This window comes from Thermobia domestica, chromosome 12 (genome assembly GCF_964235325.1).
Source record: "Thermobia domestica chromosome 12, izTheDome1.hap1.1, whole genome shotgun sequence".
In the NCBI taxonomy this organism is placed as follows: domain Eukaryota; kingdom Metazoa; phylum Arthropoda; class Insecta; order Zygentoma; family Lepismatidae; genus Thermobia; species Thermobia domestica.
Window position 1 is genome coordinate 8,931,344 of NC_137465.1, and position 17,727 is coordinate 8,949,070.

The 17,727-nt window shown below is 34.9% G+C and overlaps 1 protein-coding gene across 1 annotated transcript; it reads right to left on the minus strand.

Annotated features, from left to right (window-relative positions):
- Positions 1–2,385: 2,385 nt before the first annotated feature.
- Positions 2,386–5,184, minus strand: LOC145667145 (uncharacterized). The gene has a single exon (XM_081734887.1). The coding sequence runs from the start codon at positions 5,182–5,184 to the stop codon at positions 2,386–2,388; it is 2,799 nt and encodes a 932-aa protein (XP_081591013.1).
- Positions 5,185–17,727: the final 12,543 nt, after the last annotated feature.

Sequence of the window (17,727 nt, forward strand, 5' to 3'; positions counted from 1 at the left end):
AAATCTTACAGTAAGTCATAAAGATCGCCAACCATCATGCACATACAAGATGACATATACTTGTATCCTTGTATTCATATTATATACAGCAAACCTCCAGAACTATATGCTCTACGGAGCTTTGTGTATGCATACAGAGAAATTTCCTCTTTTATGCAAGGAAAAAATGAAAATTCAATAATAATAATAATAATAATAATAATAATAATAATATATTTCTTTAACTTCTCGAAGTAGGGAAAAACAGGAGATTTTCACTTTTCATTTTCTTTCGCAGTAGATCAGTAGAACGTAAAAAAAAGCAGGAGATCTCCTGCAAAATCAGTAGCTCTGGCAACGCTGCCCATAAATTGAAAAACGTTACACAAAATTTACATACTATCGTTTTGACATAATGTTAACAATGATTCAACTTAGATAAGATGCAAAATGGGATTTTTCTTGCCATTATATCTAAGGAGACAAAGTATATTCAAGTGGGTGATACTTAGCAGGACACATGCGTTTCCATCACCCTTCATTCTTTTTCTTAAAAATAACAATTTTATAGCTCTTAATTAAAGCTACCTCCTAATTAATTCATGCCCTGGGTCTACACCGAAAAATTCTGTCATTACAAAAGAATTAATCCTCAGATCATGCGTACCATCTAGGAATAATAAATAGTGTGCGTGAAACGTAAGGTCTACCTACGTAGGTCTTGTAGTGAAAAATAAAATAGAAGGTTTTTATCTTCGAAAGTCTTCTTTTAGCATAGAAAAGTTAAACCTTAAAATGTCTCGAGACGGAAAAATTGTTTAGAGAAAACTAATTTTTATTTTAACACATTCTTTGGAACCCCTTAAGACTCCGGAAAAAAGTCGCTAAAAGAATGCAGTTGGGTAACAAGCTGAAATGAGGTCGCCAATTTTAAACATAGCGGCTATTATCTTAAAATTTAGTTTTCTCCATTTTTTTTTTTTATATTTGTTTCATAGCATATTACTATGAAACTACCAGACATAAGATAAAAACAAGTCGAATTAGACGCTGAAGGGTAGGAGTTCCACTTTCCTAATGATATCCTTATTACGAGCATTTATGTACCGGTATCTTGAAAACTGAGGGAAATAGTCTATTTTGTGTAGCACAAGTGTTGAATTTTTAGAACTTAGATTGCGCTGGATAAAGTAACATAGGAAAATATTTTTAATACTGAAGATGGAAAAGCTTTTGAAAGCTAATTTATAGTTTGATACAATTTTTCGAGCCCCCTATAATTTTTTAAAACACACGAAAAATTAACTTTAGCCCATGACCTAAGATTATGTCATGAATATGACGGGCAAGAGACCATAATAAAAATAATATGTATATAATTTTTTCCGAATTATACATAAGACAGATTGCAATGTATGATTTCATAAGAGCTCAAAGAACGGGCGATTGGGTGCAACATCTGTTTAGTGTCCATCGTATGCTGAGGTAACGTAACTACACTGCTGAATACGTCAATTACGACAAAATTGCACACTTGTATCTCCAGAACATGACAAAATTTGTGTCCACGACGTCGGCACAAGAATTTGACTATTTCTTCATTTTTTTAGTGTTTTAAGGAATATGCTCAGATATGACCATAGAATAAATTTCGATACGTGTAATAAAAGTGACTGGTTTACTGGTTCAAGACAGGGGTAGGCCTATAACGGATGGTGCAGCCGTCAATTTCCAGGAAGTGTACGAATAACCAAGGCTGTTGAAACTTTCTTCGAAGTGACAGGTGAATACTCAGAGCAATTGTTCCACTATCAGTATTATGCCAGATGTAAGTTGGTAGCGATTTGAGAAAATGTGTGAACTGACTAAAGCAAGATTTATTTCTGTTTCTTGACCTGATAAGGTGGTTTGCATCGAAGTGTTCCATCGACAGTGAAGCGCTCAAAACATCAATTCTGGAATGGCTGAAATCTCAGGCGTTAGACTTTTACACAGAGAGTATACGGAAGAACCTTACTTCAGGATCAACATTGAGGAGGTTTGCTTTTCAAGAAACAAAGTATTGATAAAGTTTGTTCACAAAGATATGTGCTACAGAATCTAGCTAGATGTTTCAATGCTGTTTGTGGACTGTATTATTTTGAACACAAGAGTTCGTTGCACAATATACTATTTATTATATTGTAAACACACAACTAAATACAATAATTGCTATGCATAAGCACCTACACACTATGCAGTCACACACACCACGTTGACACTTATAAAGAACTATAAATTCTCCAGTGTTGCCAAATACAAAACAAAAGAATAATGAAATGCGGCCGAACATACCGCCTACCTTGAAATATCATTTCAACACTACATATTATTCTACACATTACTCTACACTACACATTCTACATATTATTCTTCATTAAATGGAAGAGGAGAAATTTTTACAATTGGTCGTTTGAAGACACCTTTGCTAGTTTTAATAGTAACAGTTCTAACAATATTATCTACACCAGGATGAACAGCAACTACTCTTGCTAAATTCCAATGTTGAGGAGATGTCTTATCTTCCTTCACTAATACTAAATCATTGATCTTGATATTAGCACGTTTACACCACCACTTTGGCCTTTGTTGCAGCCGAGACAAATATTCTGTTTGCCAACGGTTCCAAAAATGTTGGACCAATCTTTGAGTTAATTGCCAGCGTGACAAATGATTGATTTTTAATTCACACAAATTTGGTTCAGGTATTGCTACTAATGCATCGTGAATTAAAAAATGACCAGGGGTTAATACCTGATAGTCATTAGGATCAGAAGATAGAGCAGTTAATGGTCTAGAATTTAAACATGCTTCAATCTGACACAAAACTGTATACATTTCTTCAAATGTGAGTACAGTGTTACCAACTACACGTCTCAAGTGGTACTTGACAGACTTTACACCAGCTTCCCATATGCCTCCAAAGTGAGGTGAGGATGATGGATTAAAATGCCAATTTATAGATTGCATACTGAGGTAATTACATACAGACTCTTTTGAATCACCATTCGTTACAAGTTTCAGTAAGGATTTTAATTCTCTGTTTGCACTTATGAAATTTGAACCACAATCACTGTAAATATCAGTAGGTTTTCCCCTTCTAGCTATAAAACGTTTCAAAGCTGCAATAAATGACTCTGTTGAAGCATCACTTACCAATTCTAAATGGATTGCTTTGACACTGAAACAAATGAAGAGTGCTACATAACCTTTGAATAATTTTGAATTTCGACTTTTCATATTTTTTAACATTAGTGGACCAGCATAATCTAAACCGCAATGCAAAAATGGACGAGTTGGTGTTACTCTACCAACAGGAAGTTGACCCTTTAATTGGGAGGCTGTTACACCTGACTGTTTGTGACATGTTACACAACTTTTTACAATCTTCCTTACAAAGTCACGACCACCAATAATCCAAAACTTTTGTTGCAAAACAGATAAAAGTAACTGTGAACCTGCATGAAGATGCTTTATATGTTCAGATTTTACAAGAAGTTCTGTAATTCTAGCATGTTTTGGATGTAAGATAGGATATTTGAAATCATATGTTACATTAGCATTTTGCAAGCGGCCTCCAACTCTCATGACATCATTTTCATCAAGAAATGGATTTAAACACAATAGTTTGCTATTATAAGGCAAAGGTTTTTTCATACGTAAGTATTTTATCTCAAGTGGATATTCTGATTCTTGAGCTTGTTTTATCCAATGCATTAATGCATTTGACAACTCCTTTGTAGTTAATGGTCCACTACATCTTAACTCCTGTTTACTTTTGCTATTCCTAATAAATCTTTTACACCAAGCAGTAACACGAACTAACCTAGATAATGATGAAAATTTATCTAGTATTGTACAGTCAACCTTAATGTGCATGTTAACAGTTGAAGACTTTTGCTCACATTGAACAGAATCTAGATTTTTGCAATTAATATTTACAATAGGTAACTCTGATTCCATCAACCACTTTGGCCCATTCCACCATAGTGAATAAGACTCTAATTGTGACGGATTCAAACCACGAGAACTACAATCAGCTGGGTTGTCTTTGCTCGATGTGTGAGCCCATTTAATAAAAATTGATTGTTGAATCTCAGATACTCGGTTAGCCACAAATGTTTTCCATTTACTCGGACACGAAGAAAGCCATGCTAACACAATAGTAGAATCTGTGTAACAGACAACCTGTTCAAACTTGATTAACATTGCCTTAATGACCGTATTGACTAATCTACATAACAATACTGCAGCACACAATTCTAACCTAGGTATTGATATTTGCTTTATAGGGGCAACTTTGGTCTTTGCAGCAATCAGGTATACTTGCACATTCCCAGATGTATCTATACAACGTACATATGCTACTGCAGCATATGCCTTTTCACTAGCATCTGAGAACCCAATTAGATCATATTTCACAATATTTTCAGAAGAAATACACCTTTTGATCTTAATCTGTCTCAACAATGGCAATTCTTGACAATATACTTCCCACGAGCGAGCAATATCATTTGGAAGTACGTCATCCCATTCAATTTTTAATTTCCATAATGATTGTAGCAACAATTTTGCAACAATGGATACTGGAGATAACCAACCAAGCGGATCATACAATTTTGCAATATCAGCTAGTAACATTCGTTTTGTCATTACTGACTTATAAGTGGGAACAACAATAGAAAATGAAAATGAATCACTTGATGGATTCCACTGTATACCTAAAGCTTTTACATTCTCATCTTCATTAAAACAAATTAACGACTGAGTTTCTCTTAAGTGAGAAGGTATACTATTTAACACATTCATGTCGTTAGTAGACCATTTTGTTAATTCGAAACCACCTTTGTGTAATAATGATGTTAATTCTGAGTACAATACTATTGCCTCACTACTATCAGCTGCACCTGAAACTAAATTATCAACAAAGAAATCGTTCATGACTAATTCTGCGGCTCTGGGATAACAATAACCTTCATCTACAGCTAACTGTTGCAAACACTTTACAGCCAGATATGGAGCCGAACTGGTTCCATAAGTAACAGTTAACAATCTAAAATCACTAATAGGTTGGTCAACTGTTTCTCTCCACACTATTCTCTGGTAATCAGAATCAGTTTGATCTACCTTAACTTGTCTGAACATTTTTGCTATACCAGCACACATTGCAATTGGATGAGTTCTGTTACGATTAATTATTATCATTGTAATTATCTAATTGTAAATGAAACCCCCTTTCAATGTTTCCGTCAAAGTAGACTGGCAACCCTGTTTTGTCAAGCTACTGCGTAATGCCTCTCTCCCGAGCCAGGCTGCGCGATTGAGTAGCTGACGTCATCGGGAAGGCCTCCTCTACGTGCAAACACGAGGCGGCGTCCTGTTGACTGCTGATCGAGGTAGGGTAATGTAGTTCGAATGAGTTCTTTACATAAAATAAGAATGGGAACGTAATACGTAAAGTTATAGTGACTGACTTTAAAAAGTAATTCCTTCTGTTTTGAAACTAGTGCTTTGGAAGATTGAATATGGCAAATGAAAGGTGAAAATAGTGACAATTTAATATATTAAGTCGTGTTCTAATCATTGCGAGTAATTTATTGAATTCTTGTTTCATTATCTGAATTATTATGTGTGACTTAAAGAGGAGGTGGGAGAGTTAGTGAAAGGGTCCTCTATGTTAATCTCTTTTGGCATTTTATTTTTATTCAAAATTTATAGAGGATTCAGTCACTGGCTCTGTTCACTGTTTCTCTTAAGGTAAGCTTTATGATAGTTTCAAAGGGAAGAAAAGTCAGAGTATTTTTAAGAATTCTTACTTGCCCTCTCCTTAATCGGAACCTTGAAGGAGGATTTCATGCAACGACAGGTAAAGAAGTTGTTAAATAACTTTTGTGAAAAAAAAGTAATCATTTGTTAAAAGTACCGTTTGATTGATTTGAAACAAGTATTCGTTTCCCAGTTCAAGGCTGGATTTGTTTGTTCTAGTAAAGTGCTCAAGTTCAGTATTAATATTCGGGATTTATACCGTTATTTATTCATGTTTATTCTTGTTGTTTTCTACATTCATTTGTTATAATAAATTGTTAACTACATTGAATTTGGGAATTCACAATTTCAAGAAGTAGATTAGATCCTTTCCCCACTGATTGGGTATTTAGAAAAAAAAAAGAAAAAAAAACATTTTTAGGAATAAGGAAAAAGGAATTAAAGTGATTATTTTTGGAAAGTGGAATTGCTCCATTACCCATAGTGCAAAAGTAAACTTGTATTTCGGTGGAGTTGTCCCGTGGTCACTCCTTTGAAAAAAAAAAAAAAAAAAGTTTTGAAGGTAGGAACTAGGGTTGGTCTACCGAAGTAGAGGTTTACATGTTGCACTGAATTATGTATGTTGTGGTTCTCCGCAACATATATAATTTTAAAAGATCAGCAGTCAACCGCTTTCCAAAAATTTTGTGTGTGGGAAGGATCTTGTAAGAATTGCCCCCCCCCCAAAATTGTATTACGCTTAGAATTCAGCTGGTTAGAAGCAAAACTAATTTATGTGCCTAACATTGGGGTCATTTTGTATTATTCTAGTATCGTTACTATATTTTTGTCTTGTGAAGGACGTTAGCAATATGGCACAGAATTACAATAGGAGGGCCAGAGATTTAAATTTTCCTTCGGGACATAATAATGAGGGAGAAACCTCTAGTACAAGTAGTGATGAGTTTTTGGGGTACTCATATGAATTTGAAAACCCAATATTTGAACGTGGGGGTGTATTTAGTCAACCAATAACACCACAAAATCTCAGTGGCGGAGCCGGAGGCTGTAATGAAAATAGGAGTACTATTCAAAATACCTCCTTTTCAAATAATTTGACTTTAAATTTCAGTAAACAAGCTTCGGATGGTGTTTATCGAGCTCTAATTAATGAAATAAATTCACTTCCTATCATAGATGGTTCTAATACGGAACTAATATTTAAATTTCTACTGAAATTGGATAGTATTGTGAGAAGTAAGAATTTACCTTTAGATTTAGTTCTCATTGCCTGTCTTTCACGTTCTAGAGGTGAAGTTCAGGAAATGATACAGGTCCTTATCGGTGGTTCTTATTCCTGGCAAACTATTTGTAGAAGAATTATGCTCAGATTTATATCTACTGTGGCTCGTACCCAGTTCATGTCAAAATATTTTTACACAATGCAGAGTGAAGATCAAACGCTTTTTGAATTTGCAGATTTTAAATTAAGTATTATTAACGTCCTTGACATGTCCTTTAGCGAAAATGCTGTGTGTGATCTAATATGTAACATGGTCTGTCCTTCTGCCCATATGTTTTTGGTAGAACATGGGATGCCTAATACGTTTGAGCAGTTAATGTCTTTGTCAGCTAGGTATGATATGTTGCATAGGTATAAGGCCGATTATTATAAACTGCGAACACCTGTTAGGGGAAATCGGGATATGGTACCATCCCGGAAATCGTCTGCTATGGTCGGTGTTAAAAATACTCGAGATCAGGTAATTATGCAATCAAGGCAACCCACTCAAAGGTGTTATTATAACCCCCCTCAATTATTTGGTAATGTTGATCATAATGGTGGGAATAATCAGACATGTGTAAAGGATAGTGTACAAAATTGTAATTGGTCAAGGGAAAGAGAGAATTTATTGGAAAATACCCCCTTTTCGCATAAACTAATTACTGTACCGGTTTATATAAAAGGGAAGTGTGTAAATTGCATAGTGGACACTGGTAGTACTTGCAATTACATTAGTAAAAGATATTTTGAGCAATTGAAGAAACAGTGTAAAATTAAAGTGGAAAATGTAAGTGTTCAAACTACTGGATTAGGAGACACACAAGTATCGGTAAATCAACGTGTTCGTATTTACTTTAAAATGGGAAGACAACAATTCTCAGAAAACTTTTACATTGTTGAGGCAACAGACTTTGACATTTTGCTAGGGAACTGTTTTCATTCAAAATTTAATGCCGTTATTGACATCTCCAATGGAGTGTATAAGGTACAATCTCGAAAGTTAGTTGTTCCTATTCGAGAAACCTCGTTATTAGCAGTTACTCCTCGCTCTTCCCTATCTACTTCTAGGGAAGAGGTCAGTGGACAGCAACCAGCACGCTCCTTTGGTTCGCCGAAAACTTTACCTCGCCCTAGGCCTACACAAAATTGTTCGAACACGATTGGAATGTCAACGTCTACTCTGCCGACTTCTGTGGCTCCAGATGTCTGTAGGAGTGATGCCGCAGTTGGAGTTTCCTTTGATCCGGAATTGGAGATGCAGTTTGATCATTCAGTTTTACATCCAGAGGTGTCCGAAAGGGAAGAAAGAAAAGGTAATTATACTGTTTCATCAGAACTTTTACAAACATATCCTGAATTACAAAGTTATGTTGATAACTTAGTAGAAAAATTTAATGACGTAATTACAACAAAGATAGGAAGGGTAAAGGATTTTACATATAATATTGAATTGACAGATAACACTCCGATTCGTCAACAACCGTACCAAATCCCCACTAATAAACAAAAGGAACTTGAGGAATATATTCAGAATTTGGTTAAAGAGGGAATTGTGGAGGAAATTGATTATTCCCCCTTTACATCTCCCTGTTTCTTAGTTACAAATGCTGATAAGAGTAGGAGACTCGTAGTGGCGTTTGGAGAAATTAATAAGAGAATAATTGCTCAAAGTTTTCCGTCTCCGAATATGGAAAATGTAATTTCTAGCATTTCAAATCATTCGATTTTTTCAATTTTCGATATCCGAAGTAGCTTTTATCAATTATCCTTGTCTAAGGAATGCCGAAATTACACTGCTTTTGTAACCAAGAATAAGGTTTATCGTTTTACAGCTTGTCCCATGGGTTTAACAGTTTCTCCATTCGTTCTAAGTAATATAATGAATAAGGTGTTCCATGATCTTGTTGGTAAAAATCTTGAAATATTTTTCGATGATATTTTATTGTTTAGTTCTGATATTGAAAGCCATAAAAAACTGGTTGAAGAGGTATTATCTCGTCTCAGGAAATGGGGTATTACAATTTCTCCCAAGAAAACGCATTTATTCCAGACTAGTATTAAGTATTTGGGTTTCCGTTTTGAAAACGGTAATATGAGTATAGATCCTGAGCGAGTAAAGGCGATTAAGGATATACCGCGGCCAAAGAATCGGAAAGGAGTCAATAGAATTTGTTCATTCTTTAATTTTTATTCTAAATTTATTTATAAGTATTCAGAATTAATAGCACCATTACAAGAACTGAGGTCTACTAAACATCCTTTTAAATGGACAAAGATTCATGATCAAGCTCTTCAAAATTTAAAACAAGCCTTTTGTGAGCATGTGATTTTAAGAGTCCCTGATATGAACTCTAGTTTCGTAATTCATTGCGATTCTAGTCTTCGTCATTTTTCTGGGGTCCTTTCACAATATGATGAAAATGGAGATTTACGACCTGTTTCCATGTTCTCAAAAGCTATTCCTCCATCAGATTGGAGTAAGAACATTTACGAATTGGAGACGAAATCTTTATGCCTTTGCTTAGAAAAATTTGAATACTATTTACATAATCCTTTTGTAGTTTATTCTGACTCTAAAAGTTTAACTTGGCTTTTAACTAATCATAAACGCCAGAGACGTTATGGAACCTTACTTGAGAAAATAGCTCGTTTTAAGTTCCGAATTGTTCACATAAGGAGTATGGTCAATACAGTCGCGGATTTTCTGTCCAGGGTTGGAAATCATTTAGAATTTTATACCAAAGATGAAAATGTAGTAGAAGTGGTAAAAGATCGAGGGAAAAATGTAAATGTTTCATTTTTCAATTTCTGGAAGTATCCTAATTTCAGTGAACCCTTAGCAGAACAACAGCGAAAAGATCCACATCTGAAAGAGATTATTGATAAGCTAGAACGAAAGGAAGAGGTAAGCCAATATAAACTTCAACATAATATCCTGTTGAAGAAAACAAAAGGGAAAGGTGGAAATGGTTTTCGAGTCGTTATTCCTCCAAAATTAATAAATTCTATAATTGAGTATACGAACCAGCCTTTAGTAAATGGTGGTCATATGGGTGTAAGAAAAACAATAGCGAAAGTATCTTCTAGGTATACATGGCCTAATATGGTTGAACATATAAAAGAATATATTAAAAGGTGCCATATTTGTCAAACCTGTAAAGAAAGTGGTTCGAAACCAATGGGAATTTTTTATTCTAGGAAAATTAGACATCCAAATTATGTTTGGCATATTGACACGGCGGGGCGTCTTCCTAAAAGTTCAGGTTACGAATATATCTTGGTAGTCACTGATTCCTTCAGCAGATTTATTATGTTAGAACCTTTGAGACGTTTAACATCAAAAAGTATTTGTACTAAATTGCTTGAACTGTTTTTGCGCTATGGATTTCCAGGGAAAATCCTTTGTGACAACGCTTCTTATTTTTCTTCAGAATACTTCAACCAATTCTTGTATACGTATGGTATTCAGGGGATAAAGACCTCTCCATATAACCCTTCTCCGAATCAATCGGAGAGAACGGTGCGTTCGGTGAAAAATTTGCTCAAGGCATATGTTGATAAGAGTCAAAGGAACTGGGCCCATTTACTATCAAAGATAGCGTTTACTATCAACATGAGCCAAAGTGAGAGTATTGGAGTCGCACCTTGTGAAGCTTTTATGGGACGGAAGTTTTTTCATCCTTTGGATGCTAAATGGTTGATGGATCTTGAGATTTTAGATGAAGATCAAAATAAAGACCAGAAATTCGAGAATATCTGTAATAACATTGAAAGATCCTGGAAACATAGCGAAAGGGTTTATTCGCAAAAACATGTACCAGTAAACCTTGAAATTGGTGATTTAGTTTTAGTAAAACGGATGTTCAAATTGTCTGCTGAAAAGCATTTTAATCCTAAAATTGCGCCAATTTATGGTGGGCCTTTCCGTGTTCTCAGTAAGCCAACACCCAATACTGTTTGGTTAGAAAACATTGAGAACCCACAAATTAGAATTAAACGACATGTTAGGTTTTGTAAAGAATATGTCCCAGCTGAAAATGTAGAAAATAGAGTTAATATTAGTAATTAAAATGTTAAGTGACGATATTTTGTTTATTTGTACATTGATTGTTGGAACTTTTGGTGTTTGTTTTTTATGTTTCATTTTATTCCTGCAGGAAAAAGTATCATCCATCATCCTTGTGTTTGTCCTCGTTTTGTAATCGTCACTGTTAACTCCATGTACTCCTGTGAATTGGAAATGAATTGTAAAGAAGGAATGACCATGAGGTTTGAAAAGAGAAAAAATGGAATTGGGGTAATGTACAATTCTAATAATTAATCTTTGTTATGGTAAAAATTTATCCCTCTGACCCCAGGGAACTATATATGTTACGATTAATTATTATCATTGTAATTATCTAATTGTAAATGGAACCCCCTTTCAATGTTTCCGTCAAAGTAGACTGGCAACCCTGTTTTGTCAAGCTACTGCGTAATGCCTCTCTCCCGAGCCAGGCTGCGCGATTGAGTAGCTGACGTCATCGGGAAGGCCTCCTCTACGTGCAAACACGAGGCGGCGTCCTGTTGACTGCTGATCGAGGTAGGGTAATGTAGTTCGAATGAGTTCTTTACATAAAATAAGAATGGGAACGTAATACGTAAAGTTATAGTGACTGACTTTAAAAAGTAATTCCTTCTGTTTTGAAACTAGTGCTTTGGAAGATTGAATATGGCAAATGAAAGGTGAAAATAGTGACAATTTAATATATTAAGTCGTGTTCTAATCATTGCGAGTAATTTATTGAATTCTTGTTTCATTATCTGAATTATTATGTGTGACTTAAAGAGGAGGTGGGAGAGTTAGTGAAAGGGTCCTCTATGTTAATCTCTTTTGGCATTTTATTTTTATTCAAAATTTATAGAGGATTCAGTCACTGGCTCTGTTCACTGTTTCTCTTAAGGTAAGCTTTATGATAGTTTCAAAGGGAAGAAAAGTCAGAGTATTTTTAAGAATTCTTACTTGCCCTCTCCTTAATCGGAACCTTGAAGGAGGATTTCATGCAACGACAGGTAAAGAAGTTGTTAAATAACTTTTGTGAAAAAAAAGTAATCATTTGTTAAAAGTACCGTTTGATTGATTTGAAACAAGTATTCGTTTCCCAGTTCAAGGCTGGATTTGTTTGTTCTAGTAAAGTGCTCAAGTTCAGTATTAATATTCGGGATTTATACCGTTATTTATTCATGTTTATTCTTGTTGTTTTCTACATTCATTTGTTATAATAAATTGTTAACTACATTGAATTTGGGAATTCACAATTTCAAGAAGTAGATTAGATCCTTTCCCCACTGATTGGGTATTTAGAAAAAAAAAAGAAAAAAAAACATTTTTAGGAATAAGGAAAAAGGAATTAAAGTGATTATTTTTGGAAAGTGGAATTGCTCCATTACCCATAGTGCAAAAGTAAACTTGTATTTCGGTGGAGTTGTCCCGTGGTCACTCCTTTGAAAAAAAAAAAAAAAAAAGTTTTGAAGGTAGGAACTAGGGTTGGTCTACCGAAGTAGAGGTTTACATGTTGCACTGAATTATGTATGTTGTGGTTCTCCGCAACATATATAATTTTAAAAGATCAGCAGTCAACCGCTTTCCAAAAATTTTGTGTGTGGGAAGGATCTTGTAAGAATTGCCCCCCCCCCCAAAATTGTATTACGCTTAGAATTCAGCTGGTTAGAAGCAAAACTAATTTATGTGCCTAACATTGGGGTCATTTTGTATTATTCTAGTATCGTTACTATATTTTTGTCTTGTGAAGGACGTTAGCAATATGGCACAGAATTACAATAGGAGGGCCAGAGATTTAAATTTTCCTTCGGGACATAATAATGAGGGAGAAACCTCTAGTACAAGTAGTGATGAGTTTTTGGGGTACTCATATGAATTTGAAAACCCAATATTTGAACGTGGGGGTGTATTTAGTCAACCAATAACACCACAAAATCTCAGTGGCGGAGCCGGAGGCTGTAATGAAAATAGGAGTACTATTCAAAATACCTCCTTTTCAAATAATTTGACTTTAAATTTCAGTAAACAAGCTTCGGATGGTGTTTATCGAGCTCTAATTAATGAAATAAATTCACTTCCTATCATAGATGGTTCTAATACGGAACTAATATTTAAATTTCTACTGAAATTGGATAGTATTGTGAGAAGTAAGAATTTACCTTTAGATTTAGTTCTCATTGCCTGTCTTTCACGTTCTAGAGGTGAAGTTCAGGAAATGATACAGGTCCTTATCGGTGGTTCTTATTCCTGGCAAACTATTTGTAGAAGAATTATGCTCAGATTTATATCTACTGTGGCTCGTACCCAGTTCATGTCAAAATATTTTTACACAATGCAGAGTGAAGATCAAACGCTTTTTGAATTTGCAGATTTTAAATTAAGTATTATTAACGTCCTTGACATGTCCTTTAGCGAAAATGCTGTGTGTGATCTAATATGTAACATGGTCTGTCCTTCTGCCCATATGTTTTTGGTAGAACATGGGATGCCTAATACGTTTGAGCAGTTAATGTCTTTGTCAGCTAGGTATGATATGTTGCATAGGTATAAGGCCGATTATTATAAACTGCGAACACCTGTTAGGGGAAATCGGGATATGGTACCATCCCGGAAATCGTCTGCTATGGTCGGTGTTAAAAATACTCGAGATCAGGTAATTATGCAATCAAGGCAACCCACTCAAAGGTGTTATTATAACCCCCCTCAATTATTTGGTAATGTTGATCATAATGGTGGGAATAATCAGACATGTGTAAAGGATAGTGTACAAAATTGTAATTGGTCAAGGGAAAGAGAGAATTTATTGGAAAATACCCCCTTTTCGCATAAACTAATTACTGTACCGGTTTATATAAAAGGGAAGTGTGTAAATTGCATAGTGGACACTGGTAGTACTTGCAATTACATTAGTAAAAGATATTTTGAGCAATTGAAGAAACAGTGTAAAATTAAAGTGGAAAATGTAAGTGTTCAAACTACTGGATTAGGAGACACACAAGTATCGGTAAATCAACGTGTTCGTATTTACTTTAAAATGGGAAGACAACAATTCTCAGAAAACTTTTACATTGTTGAGGCAACAGACTTTGACATTTTGCTAGGGAACTGTTTTCATTCAAAATTTAATGCCGTTATTGACATCTCCAATGGAGTGTATAAGGTACAATCTCGAAAGTTAGTTGTTCCTATTCGAGAAACCTCGTTATTAGCAGTTACTCCTCGCTCTTCCCTATCTACTTCTAGGGAAGAGGTCAGTGGACAGCAACCAGCACGCTCCTTTGGTTCGCCGAAAACTTTACCTCGCCCTAGGCCTACACAAAATTGTTCGAACACGATTGGAATGTCAACGTCTACTCTGCCGACTTCTGTGGCTCCAGATGTCTGTAGGAGTGATGCCGCAGTTGGAGTTTCCTTTGATCCGGAATTGGAGATGCAGTTTGATCATTCAGTTTTACATCCAGAGGTGTCCGAAAGGGAAGAAAGAAAAGGTAATTATACTGTTTCATCAGAACTTTTACAAACATATCCTGAATTACAAAGTTATGTTGATAACTTAGTAGAAAAATTTAATGACGTAATTACAACAAAGATAGGAAGGGTAAAGGATTTTACATATAATATTGAATTGACAGATAACACTCCGATTCGTCAACAACCGTACCAAATCCCCACTAATAAACAAAAGGAACTTGAGGAATATATTCAGAATTTGGTTAAAGAGGGAATTGTGGAGGAAATTGATTATTCCCCCTTTACATCTCCCTGTTTCTTAGTTACAAATGCTGATAAGAGTAGGAGACTCGTAGTGGCGTTTGGAGAAATTAATAAGAGAATAATTGCTCAAAGTTTTCCGTCTCCGAATATGGAAAATGTAATTTCTAGCATTTCAAATCATTCGATTTTTTCAATTTTCGATATCCGAAGTAGCTTTTATCAATTATCCTTGTCTAAGGAATGCCGAAATTACACTGCTTTTGTAACCAAGAATAAGGTTTATCGTTTTACAGCTTGTCCCATGGGTTTAACAGTTTCTCCATTCGTTCTAAGTAATATAATGAATAAGGTGTTCCATGATCTTGTTGGTAAAAATCTTGAAATATTTTTCGATGATATTTTATTGTTTAGTTCTGATATTGAAAGCCATAAAAAACTGGTTGAAGAGGTATTATCTCGTCTCAGGAAATGGGGTATTACAATTTCTCCCAAGAAAACGCATTTATTCCAGACTAGTATTAAGTATTTGGGTTTCCGTTTTGAAAACGGTAATATGAGTATAGATCCTGAGCGAGTAAAGGCGATTAAGGATATACCGCGGCCAAAGAATCGGAAAGGAGTCAATAGAATTTGTTCATTCTTTAATTTTTATTCTAAATTTATTTATAAGTATTCAGAATTAATAGCACCATTACAAGAACTGAGGTCTACTAAACATCCTTTTAAATGGACAAAGATTCATGATCAAGCTCTTCAAAATTTAAAACAAGCCTTTTGTGAGCATGTGATTTTAAGAGTCCCTGATATGAACTCTAGTTTCGTAATTCATTGCGATTCTAGTCTTCGTCATTTTTCTGGGGTCCTTTCACAATATGATGAAAATGGAGATTTACGACCTGTTTCCATGTTCTCAAAAGCTATTCCTCCATCAGATTGGAGTAAGAACATTTACGAATTGGAGACGAAATCTTTATGCCTTTGCTTAGAAAAATTTGAATACTATTTACATAATCCTTTTGTAGTTTATTCTGACTCTAAAAGTTTAACTTGGCTTTTAACTAATCATAAACGCCAGAGACGTTATGGAACCTTACTTGAGAAAATAGCTCGTTTTAAGTTCCGAATTGTTCACATAAGGAGTATGGTCAATACAGTCGCGGATTTTCTGTCCAGGGTTGGAAATCATTTAGAATTTTATACCAAAGATGAAAATGTAGTAGAAGTGGTAAAAGATCGAGGGAAAAATGTAAATGTTTCATTTTTCAATTTCTGGAAGTATCCTAATTTCAGTGAACCCTTAGCAGAACAACAGCGAAAAGATCCACATCTGAAAGAGATTATTGATAAGCTAGAACGAAAGGAAGAGGTAAGCCAATATAAACTTCAACATAATATCCTGTTGAAGAAAACAAAAGGGAAAGGTGGAAATGGTTTTCGAGTCGTTATTCCTCCAAAATTAATAAATTCTATAATTGAGTATACGAACCAGCCTTTAGTAAATGGTGGTCATATGGGTGTAAGAAAAACAATAGCGAAAGTATCTTCTAGGTATACATGGCCTAATATGGTTGAACATATAAAAGAATATATTAAAAGGTGCCATATTTGTCAAACCTGTAAAGAAAGTGGTTCGAAACCAATGGGAATTTTTTATTCTAGGAAAATTAGACATCCAAATTATGTTTGGCATATTGACACGGCGGGGCGTCTTCCTAAAAGTTCAGGTTACGAATATATCTTGGTAGTCACTGATTCCTTCAGCAGATTTATTATGTTAGAACCTTTGAGACGTTTAACATCAAAAAGTATTTGTACTAAATTGCTTGAACTGTTTTTGCGCTATGGATTTCCAGGGAAAATCCTTTGTGACAACGCTTCTTATTTTTCTTCAGAATACTTCAACCAATTCTTGTATACGTATGGTATTCAGGGGATAAAGACCTCTCCATATAACCCTTCTCCGAATCAATCGGAGAGAACGGTGCGTTCGGTGAAAAATTTGCTCAAGGCATATGTTGATAAGAGTCAAAGGAACTGGGCCCATTTACTATCAAAGATAGCGTTTACTATCAACATGAGCCAAAGTGAGAGTATTGGAGTCGCACCTTGTGAAGCTTTTATGGGACGGAAGTTTTTTCATCCTTTGGATGCTAAATGGTTGATGGATCTTGAGATTTTAGATGAAGATCAAAATAAAGACCAGAAATTCGAGAATATCTGTAATAACATTGAAAGATCCTGGAAACATAGCGAAAGGGTTTATTCGCAAAAACATGTACCAGTAAACCTTGAAATTGGTGATTTAGTTTTAGTAAAACGGATGTTCAAATTGTCTGCTGAAAAGCATTTTAATCCTAAAATTGCGCCAATTTATGGTGGGCCTTTCCGTGTTCTCAGTAAGCCAACACCCAATACTGTTTGGTTAGAAAACATTGAGAACCCACAAATTAGAATTAAACGACATGTTAGGTTTTGTAAAGAATATGTCCCAGCTGAAAATGTAGAAAATAGAGTTAATATTAGTAATTAAAATGTTAAGTGACGATATTTTGTTTATTTGTACATTGATTGTTGGAACTTTTGGTGTTTGTTTTTTATGTTTCATTTTATTCCTGCAGGAAAAAGTATCATCCATCATCCTTGTGTTTGTCCTCGTTTTGTAATCGTCACTGTTAACTCCATGTACTCCTGTGAATTGGAAATGAATTGTAAAGAAGGAATGACCATGAGGTTTGAAAAGAGAAAAAATGGAATTGGGGTAATGTACAATTCTAATAATTAATCTTTGTTATGGTAAAAATTTATCCCTCTGACCCCAGGGAACTATATATGTTACGATTAATTATTATCATTGTAATTATCTAATTGTAAATGGAACCCCCTTTCAATGTTTCCGTCAAAGTAGACTGGCAACCCTGTTTTG